General features: G+C 49.1%; 2 protein-coding genes across 2 annotated transcripts in view; one reads left to right on the top strand and one right to left on the bottom strand.

Annotated features, from left to right (window-relative positions):
* The window catches only part of TDRD10 (tudor domain containing 10), a 54,006-nt gene extending 53,838 nt beyond the window's left edge, over window positions 1-168 (top strand). Inside the window, exon 13 of the mRNA XM_082865602.1 lies at window positions 40-168. Coding sequence (XP_082721728.1) covers window positions 40-72 — 33 coding nt within the window. The 3' untranslated portion in view covers window positions 73-168. The remainder of the gene's footprint in view (window positions 1-39) is intronic.
* A 2,113-nt stretch (window positions 169-2,281) lies between these two features.
* Window positions 2,282-10,927, bottom strand: UBE2Q1 (ubiquitin conjugating enzyme E2 Q1). The gene is made up of 13 exons (XM_082856123.1): window positions 10,458-10,927; window positions 8,093-8,197; window positions 7,654-7,758; window positions 6,979-7,029; window positions 5,250-5,390; window positions 4,941-5,025; window positions 4,615-4,675; window positions 4,333-4,423; window positions 4,164-4,222; window positions 4,034-4,082; window positions 3,652-3,747; window positions 3,220-3,286; window positions 2,282-2,743 (listed from the first exon to the last, which is right to left on the bottom strand). Exons 1-13 carry the CDS (start codon window positions 10,782-10,784, stop codon window positions 2,712-2,714), a joined length of 1,269 nt encoding a protein of 422 aa, XP_082712249.1. The 5' UTR covers window positions 10,785-10,927; the 3' UTR covers window positions 2,282-2,711.
* Window positions 10,928-18,485: the final 7,558 nt, after the last annotated feature.

Below are 18,485 nucleotides of genomic sequence, written 5' to 3'. Positions count from 1 at the left end.
GTCCTGCCTTCCCAATCAGATTTTCTCTTTCTCTTCCAGTTGCACATCCTGAAGTTTGAAGAGTTTAAATAACATGGCTACAATCGGCACGTTTCTCCTCTTGTCTAGATTCAGCCTGCTCTACCCTTTCACTCTTGAGGCCTTGGGGGTGCAAAAGGCCACAGCGGTGCCCAGCGTTGATTGGATTCCCCTTTGCCTTTCCCCCAGCTCACTTCTCAATTTGTCATGTGCCTTCCATCCCCCAGCTCAGTGTGAACATTTGAACCAAACATGGGAAGCTTCCGTGAGGTTGAAAGTCTGATGTAGCCATTGTATTCTTTCCTGTGTCTCTTCTTTGTACCCGCAGGGCATGATATAAGTTGCCCTGACAGATTCTGGAGAATGGAGGGGCCCACTCTTTAATTTTCCTGGCATTCTGTCGTAGAATCAGGTAGGGAGCACTTAAACATTGATGCATCGCCTTGGTGAATAAATGTTGGCATGCTTCACGTTTGGGGTGATTGATTCCTCTGTCTAGCCACCCCTCCCCAGTGCTGCCCTCTAAAACCGAAGCAGCGAGACTGGGAGGCTGTCGTGTGCCGGCCGTGCGGACACTGCCTGGGATATAGATGCACGCTTGCATACGGTATAAGTTTTGTGTCCTTTCTCTTTGCCTTCTTAGTGGACAGAACATTGGTTCAGGGTGAGGTGGCCTTGATTTTATTTATTTATTTTTCTAATGCTGTGTAACTTCATTAGCAGCCTAATGTAAGGTTATGAAAGGGACTGTTAGGTTTGACAAGAAAAGTGGAAGACTTTCTTTAGAGTTGGTGTTTATATAGCTATAGCGCACAGGAGCTGGTGCTTCCCTTTACATCAGGTGAATGTGGATCCCATTATTTCCTTAAATAATTTGATTAGAGCCAAGCTATTTAAATAATTTTATTTGTTTCATCCTTTGGTAGATGAGAAAAATACATTACAAAATACATTATACTGAGGACAGATCACAGTACACATTACTAAAAACACCATCTACTTTCCAGCCAGGGCTGGTGATAAGTTCAGAAGAAAGCCTCGGAGGCCTTGAAAACCAGATTTCAGCTTCATGAAATGAGTTTCCCCCTTGGGTCCCCTCTTTATCTCCACCTCAGCATAAATTAGCACCCTGTATCAGGTGGGTGTGGTGGGGTAGGAGCAGCATTGAGTGGGACTGGTGAACTCTCCGTCCACCTGAAGCAGCAAAACATTAAAATCCTTTAAAAGGGGGAGAAACGACCAATGTTAAAATTGCTGTGTCAAACAAAGCATTACAGAACTCTGGCATCTTACAGGTTCCCAGATGGCTGTCCTAAGTCTGGGCTTTCTGAGATGAGTGTCTTCGCTTAGCCATCCCTGGCCTCTGGCGTTTGTCACCATCCAGTCTGTAGGCAGAGTAGGTCCAAAGAGGCTGCCTCTGCCTCAAGGCAAGCTCACTGACCAGGAGAGGCAGGCAGCGCATACCACATGCAAACAGTACGCCTGTACTTTTAAATAAGCAGGAACAGACATGGCACCTACGGTTCAGCTCAGCAGACTCCCCTGCCCAGCAGTTCTCAGAGCCTGAGGTAAGGACACAGGTATACAGCCCAACCCCCTCAAAGCTGACTCTTTGCAGTAGGACCCACCTTATGAGTGCCTTAAAAGAATCCAGTCTCCAAGCCACATGGCTCCTCTTTGATAAGACCACATGAAGCAAGAGACGGGAGGGGGAAACAAGGGAGCTACCATCACCCTTCAGTGCCACTTGCTGGGAGGGAGGGGAACCAGTGAACACTGGAGTGTTAGCTACATAGCAAGTTGCTGAGACCAGAAAGGTCACATACATGCTTGAGACTCTGCCCCCATCCCTACTCAGTTCATTTTAAAGTAGTTCTGTGAAGCAGCCTCTTAGGCCTCCTTGTTATTTTTTTCTTAGAAACTTGAAAACATCTGTGACTAGAAAAGTAGTCCTAAGAATTAAGGTCATCATTTCAGCCTACTACTTTGTGGTTCAGCAGGCCAGGCTCTGCATTCCCAGGGGTACAAGTGCTGGTCACTCCAGAGGCCTTCAGGGGCGAGCCAGGTGCGTGCTTCAGCTCCACCTTTCTCTTGCTTTAGCAGGGAAGCACAGCCCCTCATAGCTACCAAAGCCATGGAGGACTTGGTGCCCCTCCCCCACTGCTCAAATAGTTCAGGAGTGGGGGTGGGGTGGGACGTGGGGATAAAAATAAAGATGAGTCAAGACCAGCATCTTCAAATTAACAAACTGTAATTGTTTTCCCAAAGATACATTTTTTTTTTCATACACATCCATCATACACTGTAACCAAAAAAAGCAGTGTACATGAAATAAGAGAAAATAAATTAAAAATCCATAGCATAGGTAAGGAGGCTCTAGTCTGGAGCACAGCTGAGTTTCCAGCAATATAAGGAGGCTCGAAAGTGTCTTTTATAAGAATGCCTGCTAGCAAGGGTTCCAGCCAGGTGGTTGGTTGGTCTGTAAGTCAGTCTTGAGTACTTGAAACAGTTCTGTGTTTTTTTTTTTCCTTAGCGTTTAGAATAGCCATCATTGTCCTGCAATAGGCAGAGCTATCACGTCCAGGAAAAATGAGGGGGGGAACCACAGAGGCAGCGTGAGATCCAAATACAGCATTCAAAGGTAATTGGTCCAGTGGTGCCTGGGGAAGGAAGAAGGGGATGGCACTCCCGGGTTAGCCATCTTCCTTCGGGGGTGTGTACCAGCCTGCAAAGAAACCGAAGAAAACAGTGAGGTGGAGGCTGATGTCCACCCTCCCGGCCCCAGTCACTGAAGACATCTCCAGGGTCAAAGGTGGAAAGAGTCTAGAAAGGGCTCCCCAGTGCAGGGAGAAGGTGTACGGGAAGGTAAGAAACTGCCTACCTGGAGATTATAAGGAAAGGGAGAATGATGCGCCCAACCTGAGATATCTCGACAGCAGAGTGAGATGAGCTTTCTCACAGGGTGGTGGGGAAGAGGGGCAGCACTGAGTCTACCGGCGCTATGGACCGCTGGTGCTTTACTGGAGAAGAGGTGGCGGACGTTAGCCTCTACCTCACTGAGTTCTTTGGAGAACAGGGGCAGGTGCTGTGTTAATGGGTGGTAAACGCTCGGAAACCAAAAGGGGTTCTTGCTGTTTGGCTGGAAGTGGAAACCTCAGGCTTGGCAAAAGTCCGAACCTCGAGTTGTGGCGCCAGCCTCACCGTTTTTTTCGTGGATCTGCACCAAGGACTTGTAGGACTGCTGTGCTCTTGTCAGGCTGTATTGAGACTGGGGAGAGGAAGCCACTAAATCAGGCCACCAAGCTGTGGCCCTGTTGCCACCCAGGAGTCCCAGCTCCCAGCGCCATGCTCTGCTGACACACTAAATACCTTCCACCTGGGAGGTCCCCTCAGGGCACAATCCCCTAGCTTTCCCTTTCCAGACCTGCACCCTCCCCAAAGTCCTAGGCTGCCCCTCAGACCAAGGCCCTGCTCCTGTTCCCACTGCGGGCATCCTAGGACCACTCATCCGATGCTGCCAGCCCACAGATTTTATCCTCTCAGTCCCTAAAAGAAGGCCGCCTTGGCCTCCTAGTGGCCTAAAGCGTGTATGTCTCCAGCCAGTCCCACCAGGCCCAGGTCCAGGCTCCTTACTTTGTTGGCTCCAAACTGCACTCGTGCTTTTCCCTTCACCAGTGTGGCACTGATCTGCATGATCACTGACTCTATTGAGTAGGCACTGCTCCAGCCCTAAGTAACAACAGGGACAAAGCAAACAAGTCAGGAGAGTTTCCAGAGAAACCTTATGCTTGTTCTCCAGAGAGCAGCTGCACCTACAGAAGGGCCCCTGCCCTTCACTCCCAGAATGGCCATCACCTGTTTGCCCAGGTCAGCGGGTACAGGCCCTGCGAGGCAGAATGAAAGGGCCACGTTGTGCCCATCGCCCAACCCGGGGGTGGGGGTGGGGGGGAGGGTGGTTGAAGCTCAGCCCAGCCCTGCCCAGGCCAGCCAGGCCAAGAATGAGAGGCAGGCTCACCTGCTTGGTGAGAAGTTCCATGCAGATGGCACCTCCGCCCAGAACATACCTGTAGAAGAAAGGTTAGTCAGCTGTGACTGGCAAAAGCTCCCTACCCTTCCTCACCCTCTGCGCTTACTGAGCTACTCACCCTCCGGACAGGACTGGAGACACAACCCTGACAAACGGCGGGTCAAAGGGAAAGTTATCCTAAGAGAGACAGAGGCAATGATCAGGGAGGGGAGGCCAGTGCCCTCTGCAACACTGTAAGATGGAGAAGGAAGCCTAGGCCAGGGACGGACTTGAAAGGAAGACCTTACTTTAAAAGAAAAGTTTAGTAGGATGAAGTCAGCTCCTTCTTTCTCTTTGAGGATCTGGAGATCGTTGTGCAAAGCGCTGTCCTGGTCAACTCTAGGAAGCAACGAGCTCAGGCTCAGCTCCAGGTCCGGCTCAGGAGCCTCAAGGCTCCCACCAACCCTGGGCGAGCAGCAGAGGGCCAAGCCACTGCCCACACCCGCTCCCTGGGACGGCCCCGGAGACTCCCACCACAGTGGCGCCACTCACTACTCAACTTCTTTTCTAATCCCACAGTCCCCACTCACTTGAGGAGTTTGACATTCCAATCATACAGACTGTCATTCACGAGTTCGACTGCATAGTTTCCTGGAAGGAGGGAAGAAGATGGGTGTCATTAGATGATGGTCCAAGTGGCAAGTGGTCCCTGATGCAGATCCCTCTCCCATGCTGAGAGAAAAAAAGGTCAAAGGCTCCAGGTTCACCCCAGACAGACATGCATCCAATCTAAGCCACTGGAGTGGGGGTGTTCCGTCCTTGGCCTGAAAACTTCATAAGCATCCGTGCATCTGCTGCCACCATCACGTCCTTCTTTATGAGCTCATGTTCAGACCCCTCTCTGAGGCAAACTCACCGCCTTTGAAACTCTGTGATCGGTATATATCCCTGAGCTCCTTCATCAGCCGGTCAGTAGCCTGCACCGAGCCAGACACCGCACCCTACAAGGGAGGGATGGAGGACAGAACATCTCACGGCCATGTGCTTAGCAACACCGTACTAGACCTCAGGAGCAGTCTGGCAGCCAGGATTTAGGCAAGGATGAGGCACACCCATAACCCACCCAAAAGTGGATTCTGTTCCCCAGACTGATACTCAATGCCTACCACCTCCCAGCCAGCACCAGCCGACCCCTTGGCCCAGCTTCTCCCTAGAGGGCACGTACATTTAAGTAATCTTGCCTCTGGTTCTTTTTAATTTTCTCTAGTATGGCCAAGTTTTCTTTTCCGATGCCGTCATCTTCAGATTTCTTACCCTCAGCTGGCTCTTCTTCTTTCATTTCATAGTGATCTAGGTCTTCTGTGTCCTGGGGGAGGTGTGGGGTGGGAGTGGGATAGAGGAGGAAAGAAACCAACACACGTTGTGGAGAGGGGCCATCGCCTTCCCAGTCCCACTTGACCTAGAGCTGCAGGTCAAGGAACAGTAGTCTATCTGGCAGGCTAATGAGTAAAATACCCTTTCCACTGCTGGAAGACTCCCAGTCCCCTTCCCTCCACAATCTAAAGGCTGTGGCAAATCTCTCCTCCTATTCAATTCTCAAGCTGCAGAGCTGCGTAAGGGCCTAGGGAAAGCGAGCAGGCTCAGCTCTCTTGTTCCCCAGACCTACCCTGCTCCAACCATCCCTAAAGCTCTCCCTTGGCAGCAGAAACTCTTCCTTAATTCCTAGAATGACTTTGGCCTGATGCTGTGACTCAAAGCTCATGTTTCATCAGGTGACTTTTGTACCCAGGAGTTCCCAGGACTCCAGGTCTAAAGGAGAAAGCTGGATCAGAAATCCCCTGCCTTCCCAAATGCTGGGCCTGATGAGGTACGCAGAGGTACCCAGTGCCAAGATGGAAATAAGGAAGGAGGTCCAGAAAGGCAGATGGTAGAGGTCAAGAACAGAATTAGTCCCTATTTGCCCTGCTCTAAGTGAGGAAGTAGTTCACTGTACGTGGGGGAGGAGCCTATAGCCAGGATTCAGCCCCTCTCAGTCAGACTTGGGAGGGCTGTCTGCTGTCTGAGAGGAGAATGTTTCAGGTATCCCCAGCCCTTTGTGAGGCTTAAGACCCTGACAGAGTTACAGAAGTTGCAGAACCTGGGATGTTAATTCAGTGCAGAGAAACAAAGTGATCAGTGACCTCACTCTAGCAAGATATGTTAATACTAACCTCCTAATTACTACATTAATTGTTGATATTTACTGAATGTTTAATTATATGTCAGGTACCATACTAGATGCTATACACACTAGCTCATTTAATTCTTATAACCACCATACCATTATTCTATCATTACCCCGATTTTACAGATGAGGAAGCGGAGATCTAGGTGAGGTTGTTACTATGCCCAAAGTCATACACCTCTTAATAGAGCTAAGATGTGAATCAAATTCTGTCTCACTCTGAAGTTCAAGTTCTTAACCATTATGCTATATTCTGCAAAATTATGTTTTTAGAAAATAGATAAATTATTTAGCATTTATCATGTACTGAATGGAGCATTTTACATGCAATCCCTTATTTAATCTTAAAGACAACCCTATGTAGTAGCTGTTATAATCACATTTTATAAATAAGGAAAACTGCAGCTTAGTGAGAGTAGGTACAATTCCCCAATTAAGAGAGTTAGGAGATACCGGATGCCAGCTCAGGTCTGACTACAAAGCCATCTGCGATTAACTTCTTGACTATTCAGTGTAAACAGATTTGCACTTAACTGTCTTCAGTGGTTGGATATGGGTGCCCTGTCTCTTCCTCTACTATACTGCTGTTCCTCCAGGTCAGTAAATCTGTCTTTACTTCCTTTGGTATTTTTCTCTCCCCAGGTCTAGACTGGAGCTCTGTACACAGCGGGGACTCAATGCTGCTGACAGAAAGAGCTTCCTACCAGTGCCGCCTTGGGTGGAAGCCTACCTCAGGCATCTCTTCATCTTCATCTTCCGAAGATACATCTTCCTGTGTACACTGCAGTGGGGAGGGAAAAGAGGGAGATCAGACCCCGGTGGTTTCCTAGAATGCAGCCTCTGACCTACTCCCCTGAGCCTCTGGGTCTGGAAGCTGTGCGCCTGGCCATAATGCTACCAGCCTCTCCATCAGCCAGAATTGAGTGGAAGCAACAGCCTAGGGAATGACTTCACTACCGGCCCATTATTCCTCTACCACCATATGCCAAAGAATAAAAGAGAAGCACAATAGCTGTTTCTGTCACCTAACTCACAAATCCCAGTTTTACCTCAAGAACCCCTCCTTTACTAAATCATCTCTAGACTGATACTGCATTCTTGGATCTTAACAAGGGACCTTGGTCCCCAATGGCTACCTACTGCTAATGATAAAAATCCCCCCATCCCCCCATGAGGGATGATCCTACCCAGAAGAGTGAGTTTTGATCAGAGAGGTGAAGCTACTAGTGCCCCATTTAGCTAGATTCCCATCTGGAGAAGAGGCCAAGAGTCACGATATGTGTACGTGTTTGGAGTAGGGCTGGAGAGAAACTACTGCAGGTTCATCTGAAGTAACATGCATTTTTTGAGTGCTATCTGTGGGGCAACTCTGCATAACAGGGTCCAAAGCCCCTCCGTTGCTCACCTGCTCTGCTGGCAAGGGCTGATCCAGCATCTCCACATCTGGATGCTGAGGGAGGTTATAGAGTTTACACAGGTCGGAGATGATCCTCTTCAGATGCTGCAATAGCTGGGGGTAGGGGACCACAGTGACATCAAACACTCCTTCCCCACCCCAATCTGGACAGGTACATGGGTGAGCTCTTGTCTCAGCCCCCAAACTGGTACCTAGTTCTCTAAAACTCAGACCACACGGCCAGGGGGAGGAGCTTAGGGGACGAACCCTGGGACTGGTGCAAGGCTCTCCCTCTGGCTTTAGGAAGCAACTCCCCTAAGACGTCTGCCTCAAATGTACAGGCTACCGCACCACCCACTTTCCAGAGACATCTTTCACAGGATGTTTTCATGGCATGGGTGTCACAGGAGGAAAATGCACTCCCACCTCAACACCCTGGCCCCCTCACCAAAGTATTCCCTTTCTTTATGTCCACCAGCCTCTCCAAGACAGCAGCCAAGTTAGGGTCATCGGACTCCACTGACCAGATGGGGGGCACAGCAGGGTATGACTCCTAAGGGGAAAAGAGCAGGGAGAGCAGTCAAGATGGGAGACTGGGGAAAGCTAGATTTTGCCTGCCTTCCACGCACCAAGACTTCTAGTCCCTTTGCTCTCCACCGTCCCCCCCGCCCCTCTCCCCCCAAACACACACATACAAGCCCAGCGCAGCAGGTCATTATCTAACCAAGCAGCTTCCCAACAAATCCCAGACCAGGAGAAAAAGTCCCTAGGAGGACCCTTTCCAAGAAGCCGGGTCCCTTTCTTTATTTTCTCAAGAGTAAACATCAGAGAAAGCAGCAGAGCCAAACCCTGCTAACAGTGAGGGAGACTTCCTATCTCCTGTGCTGTCTCTACAAGTTCCAGACCTGAAGTTCTCCCACACTCAACAGAGGCCCCGACCCTCCTTAACCAGTTGAGGAAGGGATCACCTCATCACAATCACACTGACAGAAAAAAAAGCAAAGACCACAGATTACTTTCATTTTAGCTGGGGAAGGAGGGATTAGAAACTAGATGTCTCCAGAACCTAAACGTAAAAGGGTAGCAGGAAGAATCTTCCCACCTCACTCCCAACAGAATCCCTCAAAGGCCACTTCTCCCCACCTCTCCCTTGGGAAACTGCCACCCTCTCAGTCCAGGCGTAGGCTGTAGGGCTCCACATGGCAGGCTGGGAGAAAGAAACCTACGCTACTCACATTCCCAGCATTCCTGAGCCACCGGTGCCAAATGCAGCCTGACCAGACTCCCCCTCCGCCCAAACCAAGGGGGCCAGTTCAGGCCAAGTCTTCTTTATAGGGGCCACAGAGAGTCTGACTGAAAATCTTCTAACTAACCTCCTTCCAGGGACAAAGACAGTAGATGGCCTCTGGCAACTGGGAAGGCAGCTAGAAGGGGGCAAACCTACCCTTAAGGAATTGGAAGCATAATTCAGGTACCAAATCGACCCCTGAAGTTTCCACATATGCCGAGGAAACCTTATCCTCTTCTACCAGGGGTCTGAACTCTGCCATGGCTCTAATCCTCAATGCTGGAGGAAAACAAATTATCAAAGATGCTCAAGTCTTCAGCTCACGGAACCACACCGAGTCCTTCAATCTCAACTTTTTAGTACAAGAAAAGATGGGAAAGGAAAATGGAACACACGAGTTTTGGGGGCAGGGGGGACCATCCAACCCAAGCTGAGGCTTGCCTCATCAAACCTTGACCGGGTTTGATGGAAGAAAGGGATAAAAAACAAGAACCATGTAAATTGAATTCAGGCCCCAAAGTGCCACACAGTTCACAAGTCTGTCTTTCCCCAGACTACTCCCATTTGCAGTGTGCCTGCCTGGATTAAGTACTGTCTCCTGGCTTGCTATCCAGTGCTCCCAGCAGGGCGAGAACACTATCACACCAGGTGGTATCAATCACTGTAAGTGCCATACCATGCGGTATCAGGCATTCCCAGATTATCAGAGGCCAACCCTCTTCACAGGATGTTTGAGGGCAGCCTAGGCAGGAGAGGTAAGGTGTCTCCTAGTCCTGCATGCCTAGGATGGAATGATGTTCACTGAGAGAAAAGGAACTGTTACCCCCCAGAATAAATGGGATAGCCCTTGCATATCACCATCATTAGCAGGAAAGGCAACAACCCAGGGCAACTGGAGATATCCATAGAGAACAGGAGGAGAGTGGCAGCTACCAGCTGGGGCAAAAGGAGGAGAGTTAGAGGTTACACCAGAATAAAAGGGAATCCAAAGGAGAGGAAAAAGAGGAGTCACTAAACTGCACACCATCACTTGGTAAAATTCAGAGAGCAAAGAGGAGTGGAATGAGAGATGCCTGCGCAGGGATCTCACAGGTGGCAACGTCCTAAATCAAAGGTACTACTGAGAAAGGGGCATCACTGAAACCTGCAGAGTTCCAAGCCAGGTCCTTCCAGCTAAGGTCAATGCAGAGACCTGGAATCTGAAGATGATAGTGGTGGGGAGAGGAGCATTCCCAGGGGTCAAGGTTAAGTCGTGAAGTAGCCAAAAGAGCCAAAATCATGAACCTTGGGATGTGGGTGGGTTAGTGAAAAGGGGTAGTCGAGGCGCCGTATGTCGGGGTGTCCCTGACCATGAAGAGTAGAGATTCTGGGTGCACAGCAGAAACAAATGTAACCTGGAGAAAAGGAGCCGAGCCCCGAGAGGGGATTCGACCTCCCAGGTCTTTCGAGAGCAAAAAGCTGTGTGGGGTGATCCTGAGTCCCAGACAAGAGCCCCCCTGAGACGCGCACGCGAGGGTATCCTCACCGTGATGTTGCAGTGGATGCGGACGGGATCTCCAGGCACCGACCCCCGTGGGGGGAGATGCGGTCCGGGCGCGGCCCCCGCCCCGGCCCCTCCGGCCCCAGCCAGCAGGAACTCGCAGCTCAGCTCGTCCAGGCAGGCGCTGGCAATGCGGAAGCGCTCGTGGCCGCGGTGGAAGATGGACTCGAGCAGCTTCAGCTCCCGCCTCAGGCAGGGCCCCGGCCCCGGGCCCCCTCCAGGGCCGCCCCCGGCCCCCGGCGCCGCCCCCTGGCCCCCCAGCTGCTGCCCCGGCCCCGGCTGCTGCTGCCCCTGCGGCTGCGGCTGCTGCATCCTCCGCTCCGCTCTGCTCCGGGGCCGGCGGGCCGGGAGCCTCCGGCCTCCGCTCCGGGCTCCGCCGCCGCCGCCGCCGCCGCCGCCGCGGTCCGCACTTCCTGATCCCCCCTTCGCCAAGATGGCGCCGCCGCCACCTCCGGGACAGGGGCCCCCCCCCTCCGCTCTCCGGCCCCCCCAGCCGCCGGAAGCCGCGCGCCCCTCCTCCTCCTCCTCGGCGGCCCCGCCTCCGTCCCCCCTCACGTGACCTCGCTGCTCTGACCTCCCTCACGTGACACCTCTCTCCTTCCCGCCCCCTTGTTCTCCCCTGCCACCCTCCACATGTGACCGGGGGCTTCGGGCTCGCAGCTTTCCGCGCCTCAGTGCGTGTTTACGTACGGCGTACGTGCGTGCGAGCCACGGGTCTCGCCGCCTCTCCCCTCTCACGTGACCCGGCGCCGCGTGCTCCCAGGGGCTACCTGCGCGGGACCCTGTTTCCTGCTTTGGGCCCCTCTTCCCTCGCCCTGAGCCGCAGTGAAGGTGCCGGGCGCTAGGTGGGCAGAAAAGAAAGTGGGAGAGCTGCGGACGACGCTGTACCGTATTTATCCTGCGCTCACACGCCTGTCCTCGGCGCAGGGTCCCTGATGCTTTGCCCCCTTGGGGACACACTGAAATGAGGGGCGTGTGATTGGGGAAGGAACCAGGGACCCAGTTACAGGAGGCTTGGGTTATCGGACGTTCCGTGACCGTGGATTAACCACCTTACCTCAGTTTCCTCATCTGTACGATGACTTTGATGAGGATAATAATGCTTGCCTCGCCTGCTCCCAAGGATTGGATGCGAGGAGATCACGAAGGGATCGGTGGTCAATTAATGTACGACGGGTAGACGATAGCTCACTCTTCGCGCTTATCAGATTCCTTGGGTCTGGACGAGGGGGGTGGGGAGGGACAACACGGGCTTCCTCTGCCGGGTCTTGAAAGGAGAGCAGCACTAGTCTAAACCATTAACCAGGCAATAAGGTGAAAGGAGACCACAATCCCTGTCCCAAGTCTCACCGGCTAACACCTTGTCGCAGTGGTCCTGGCATTGCCGGGAGTGCGCGGCAGTGCCTCCGGGGCCTCGCTAGGTGGCACTATCACAAAGGACAAAGCTGGCTGAGGTTCCTCTGCCAAGGGCTGGTGTTAGCCCGTGGTAGGGCCTGATGGATTCTACCGAGCCAACTCGGCGCTTGAGAAGCTGGCCGGATTGCCACCTTCTCCTTTCACTTGGACTGAAATGAGTTAGCCTTTGTCGGAAGCTGACTGTGCACCTCGGTTCTTTGTGCTGGGCTATTCATTTATATTGTCAGTGGCGGTTGATAAAGGCCTTTGACTTAGCTGGGCTCTGGGTATTCAAAGATGATTGAGATGTGTTCCTGGTCCTCCTGGGGCTATTTATCTCCTTTGGGGAGGCTGAACAGTTAGCTACATGTCACCTCTGTGTCTCAATGTGCAAGTTGGGGGCATAAAAGGCTGTGGTAAGAATTCCCGTTAATTGAACTATATTCAGTATCTTGTAATAACCTATAATAGAAAATAATCTGAAAAAGATATATGTTGATATATATCTGAATCACTTTGCTGTATACCCAAAACTAACACAGTCTTGTAAATCAATTAACATCAATTTAAAAAGAATTCCCGTTTACTGAGCACTTCCTGAGTCAGGGTATCCTGCAAATATTTCTAACCCACCCCCCCACCTCACCCCCCAGCCAGCAACATTGCAAGGGAAGCATTTTTATTCCTGTTTTACAAGAGGGGAAAAGGAGTGACTGCCCAAGGATTTACAGCTAGTAAGGAGAGTTCCTGGGCATGTCTCCAAAGTCCATGCCTTACCCATCTCTGCCTTCCTCTGATGCTTTCTCAAGAAGTTTTCACATGTCCACTGACTCTAGCCCTTACCCAAGAAAACCACATATGCAGCCATTTGGAAGATCCTGAATTCCATATTTTATAAAGAGTTTTAATTACAAGAAAACAACATGATGAGACAGTCTCACAATGTTGCACAGACTCTAAGGCCCCCAGGGAGGAAACTCAAGTCGTGGTCACTGGGATGAGCTCAGTCGCTTCCTCTGCTGGTGTGTTCAGCATTTCAGCTCTCTGGCTGGGAGAGTCCTCTGGCATCTAGAAGCCTAGTGGGGAGTCATACCTGGTGTTCTGCTGAGATGTGTAGGGCAGGGGCATTAGAAATGGAAATGAAGTTATGGATATATTAATTTAATGAACACTTGTGTGCTAGGGGAACAGGAGTGAATAAAACAAAAAAATCCCTGCCCTCGAAGCTTACATTCTATTGGGGGAAACAGACATGATAACGGTGGAGGTGACAAAGCAAACTCATTAAAGAAGAACAAATAATGTACTGAGCATCTGTGACACGTGACACACTGGGAATGCAGCACTGAGCGAGACAGACCCAGTCTTCACCTTTTCCATGTATTCAGGCTGGGAGAAAGTCAGATACTTCATGAGTTGTTTGTTACACACCCATCCACTTAATTGCAGTTATGGTAAGTGCCTCAAAGAACAAGACTAGAGATCTGGGAAGGCCTCCCTGAACAAGTGGTATGCTAAATTCTGAAGGGTAAGTAGAATTACCTAAGGGAGGAGAGGCTGGACACTGTCTGAGGCAGAAGGGGTGGCATGTGCAAAGGTACTGAGGTAGGACTGGAGCAAGATGGAGGAACGGAAAGTAGGTCTGTGTCTAGGGTGAGGAAGAGAGTGATGCAGGTAAGCTAGGCAGGGGTTAAGTCTTGGCAGATATTCAAACCCATGTTTAGGAACTTGGGCTTTATTTTAAGATGCAGGAAGATCAAAAAGTCACTAGAATTTTGAGAGGCTCTGGATGCTTGGGTAACTAATGGTAGTAGTGCTAACAGAGGGTAAGACTTCTCAAAGGAGAGCTAAACTTTGTGGGAAAGGTGGAGAGTTATAAACACATTGAGTGTGTGGAGGGAGGGCGATGTGGACAATCTCCCAGACATGCAGTGGGGTGTGGGTTCTGAGTTTGGGAGAGAGGCAGAGCCATAGGTGTTAACGAGAGAGTCAGCTACAGCTCTCCTTTGAATTAGACGATAAAGGGGGCAGCACAGCTGAGTGGAAAGAGCATAGACTGGGGAGTCAGACAGAACTGGGTTTAGATTTGAGCTTCTCTGCTTTGGTAGCTCTGTGACCCTGGGCAAGTTATTTAATTTCTGTGAAACGCAGTTTCCTTATCTGTAAAATCGGTATGACACTCTGACTTGCAGCATGGGTCATTGTGCCAGTGTAGATGAAATGGGATATGTAAGATGATTAACACATCTTACAGTGCTGGGTACATAGTACATTGCTCAGCAAATGCTAAACCCTGCAACTGCTATGGTTACTGTTACTGCCACAAAGTCAAGAGGTACTCACCATTCAATAAACATTTATGGAGCTTTGCCATGTGTCAGACACTGGTCGAGGTATGAATATACAGCAGTAGACAAACAGTATCCCAGCTCCCATGGCACTTACATTCTAAGTGCAAGGAGTTATGAATAAAATAACCAGAGGAATATCAGACTGGCAAGTAGAGGCAAGGAATTAAAGTAGGGTCATGTGGGAGAGAATGACTGGGGGTTACTTTAAGTCCAGCAGTCAGGGGAGTTCTCCCTAGGGAGGTGGGGTTTGAGCTGAGATCTGATTAAGAGAAGGCAGGCCTGGGAGGAACTGGCAAAGAGCATTCCATCAGGGAGAGCCAACCTCCAAGACACTGAGTGAGAACAAAGGTGGCGTGGTCTAGAAGCAGGAAGCTCATGATATACCGGCTGAGAGCATGGGCTTTGAACCCCAGCTCTGCCAGCTGCTAGTGGTGTGACCCTGGGCAAGTTCCTTAGCCTGTCATGCTTCACTTTCAGCATCTCTAACTTGGAAACCACCCTACCTCATAAGGTTGTTGGGAGGATTACGTGAGATAACACATGAAAAGTGCTCAGTCCAGTGCACACAGTAAGAGCTCATTTTTAAAAAAATAGAGGATCAGCATAGCTTGAGTCTCATGAAAGAAGAGAAAGAGGGGTAGGAGATGAGGCCAGTGAAGAATAGAGACCACAGTAAGTTGTTGGGTTTTATTCAAAGTACAGCGGGAAACCACTGAAAGATTTTAAGCAGGGAGTGGCATGATCTGATTTAAAATATTAAAAGATCACTCTGGAGAATTCCCTGGTGGTCCAGTGATTGGGACTTGGTGCTTTCACTGACGTGGGCCCAGGTTCGATCCCCGGCGGGGGAACTAAGATCCCACAAGGCCAAAAAAAAAAAAAAAAAAATCACTCTGGCTGCTCTATGGAAAAATGAATTACAGAGATTTTTTTTTTCTTCTCCAAAAGGTCATGTCTTATCAGAGTGAACAGATGCACTTGTTTTGGGCAGAGTGAGCAGCCTTCTCCTTTGAGTTGCTCCCAGAAGTACAGCATTCTGTCACTGACTCAAGAAACGCACCCTGAGCACTTGCTCTTTGCCAGAAACTGTAATAAACACTGGGAGTGCAGAGACAAGTAAGCTCAGTCCCTGTGGGGAGAGCCTGGCTTGATTCCTGGCTCCGCACATGACAGCTGCTACTCATGTTATCATTTTTGTTGTATTTCTTACCCCTGCTCTTAGGAGCAGGTGGTAATGGATGAAGTGGAGCCAGATGTAATCAACTGTAATACAATGTGACAAATGCAATAACAGGGATGAAGGAGGGTGAGGGCCTTGAAGGGTGCTAGTAGTCAGGATTAACTCCCAAGAAAGAATGTGAAAGTAGAAGTTACTTAGATGGAAATGGGGGGATGTTTTTAAAGAACTGGCCCTAAAGTAGAAGGAGGTTGGGCAGAAATGCCTAAGACAAAGGAGGAATGACTTAGGAGAAGAGGGGAAGAGGACAAGGAAGGGGCTCAGCACAGGCAAGATCGTAGAGGTGTTGGTCATGGGTGCTTTAGCCTGGAGCCCCAGGGTAACCCTAATAGTATCAATCCTTCTGGAGGTCAATTTAGCAATAAATGATTAAATAATCAAAAAAATAAAAAAACCTTTGACTCAGCAATTTCACTTGGAAACTATTAAAGGTATGTGCAAACATTTACCTACAATGGAATACTATGCAGCTGTTAAAAATAGTTATCAAAGGGCTTCCCTGGTGGCGCAGTGGTTGGGAGTCCGCCTGCCGATGCAGGGGACGTGGGTTCGTGCCCCGGTCTGGGAGGATCCCACATGCCGCAGAGCAGCTGGGCCCGTGAGCCATGGGCGCTGGGCCTGCGCGTCCGGAGCCTGTGCTCTGCAACGGGAGAGGCCACAGCAGTGAGAGCCCCGTGTACCGCAAAAAAAAAAAAAGTTATCAAAGAATAATTATTGGTATAGAGAGATGTTTCAGAAATAGTAAATGAAAAAGGAAGGTTACAGAGTTATTTTACAGTGTGCTCCTTTTTAAAAAGTAAATGAAAATACATATATTTGTACACCCAAAACATGAACAAGAATGTTCATAGCGGTATTATTTTTAATAGTCCAAAAGAGAAAACAACCCAAATTTCTATCTGGCGGAATGGATAAACAATGGTATATTTATACAGTGGAATAGTCTACAGCAGTGAAGATGAATGAACTACAACTACATTCAACAATGCCCTTGATTCTTACTAACATAATGTTGGGGAAAAAAAAGAAAACCCACAAAAGATTATGATTCCATTTATATAAAATTCATCAGGCAAAGTTGATCTATGCTATTAGAAGTCAGAATAGTGTTTACTTTTTTTTGGTCATTTTTTTTTAATTGTGAGAAAATACATAACATAAAATTTATCATTTCAACCATTTTAAAGTGTGCAATTCCGTGGCATGCAATACATTCACAAAGTTGGGTAACCATTACCTCTCTCTAGTTCCAGAACTTCAAGCAGTACCTCTTAGGCAGTCACTCCCCATTCCTCCCTCCCTCCCCCCCATGACGTTATTTTCCAAGAGGAGGGAATAATGCCTGGAGGGAACAGAGTGGGGGGCTTCTGGATATTGGTAATGTTCCCTTTTTAAAAAAATCTAGGTGGGAGTTACACGGCTGTGTTCATGTTGTGAAAATTTATCTAGCTGTACACTCATAATTTATATACTTTTTGCATGTATATTATATCTAAGTACACATAGATAAATGTGGAGATAACACTGTATATATATGAAATGTTAACAGCGATTTTTTTGCTAGGAGGTAAGATTATGAATCTAGTTTGTGCTTTGCTAACTTGTGTTTTCCAATTGCTCTTTATGGATATGTATTACTCTGGTAGTAAGTTTTTAAATTTTAAATATCTTAAAGGAAAATAACATTGTAATGCCTTTCAAGAGAAAATGTTCCTTACCATCAAAAGCACTGGGATTGTCCCACCAAAACCTTGCCTGGTCACTATTTTGCCGGAGGGCTGATACTCCTTTATGTATCCATCACCCTGCATGGTTCTGGACCTGTCCTATCTCCCTGGTGGATATGGAAGGGGTGTGTGTGAGAGACATGAGGGAGTGAGGAATGGTGTTCCAGTTCTCCTTGGCCACTGAGTGGTTGTGCTCAGAGGACTCACTCCCTGCCAGGCTGGAATTAAACTTGAAATAAAAGCTGGGGAATTTGAAAAGAAAAGGTAGAGGTCAAGGTGAACAGGCTGCCCTGACTGACCTGAGAGGAGCATCAGGGAGTGACCAAGGGCTTCAAGCAAGCACAGGACTCTTCAGTCTATCAATACAGAGACAAGCAACCACTCCAGAGAGAGATTTTCATAACAGAAGACTTTCACAGCCTTCTTCCATCACCCAGCTTCCACCAAAAGATGAAAGTACTAAGTACTATCTACATGTAAAGCTCCCTGTCTCTCTCTTTCAGGAGTTTGAATGCCTTTTATCCACCTTTGTCTTACTGGCTTTCTCATCTTTCCAATCTCAGTTTTCATCTCCATCCCCTCCAGGCTCCCAGGCACTATGAACCCCTTTCTCCTCTGTGCTTCCAATGCACCTTGTTTATACTCTACTAGAGCAGCCACCGCATGGTGTAACAAGTGTTTGCCACCAGATTGTGATCTCCTTAGTAGCTGGGACTAGGTCTTTTTGATCACTGCTTCAATACCCATACAGTAGATACCCAACAAATGTTGATCTGAATTACTGAAGGGGGTGTCTTCTTCCCATCTTTGACCCTTTTCCAAAGTGGAGTGACTATACACATTCCTTCCCTTTTCCTTAAGGGTTTTATTCTCTACATCTTTTGTTGGTTCCAAGATTTCTTGAATTCTTAAGAGATGATTACATGTTTACACATGCACATGCCCTGGAGCTTGTGGTGCAGCTTTACGGCCACTTCCATGTGCATTATGGGGCCTGTAGTCATCCCACATCCTCTCCAGCCCTTTGCTGATACTTGTCTTGCTTTTCCTCCTCAATCAGGAACTAAGTACATGTAAATAAATTGCTTTTGGCTGAGCTTTTAGAGAGGAATTTTCCTCTACATGTTAAAAGATTTCAGTCCTATACCAGCCCTTTTCCTTATTTGTTGAGCCCTCACAACATGCCAGACACTGTGCTGGTTCATGATCTAGCAGGATAGCCACCACCTTAGATTGATTTATTTACTCATTGATCATCCTCTGGAAACAGGTAGCAGGGCACCTGACCTAATCTTTGGTCAGG

Source organism: Leucopleurus acutus, assembly GCF_964270905.1.
Source record: "Leucopleurus acutus genome assembly, chromosome: 2".
NCBI classification, from domain to species: domain Eukaryota; kingdom Metazoa; phylum Chordata; class Mammalia; order Artiodactyla; family Delphinidae; genus Leucopleurus; species Leucopleurus acutus.
The sequence above is the reverse complement of the archived record's forward strand: the minus strand, read 5'-3'. Positions and strand labels throughout refer to the sequence as shown.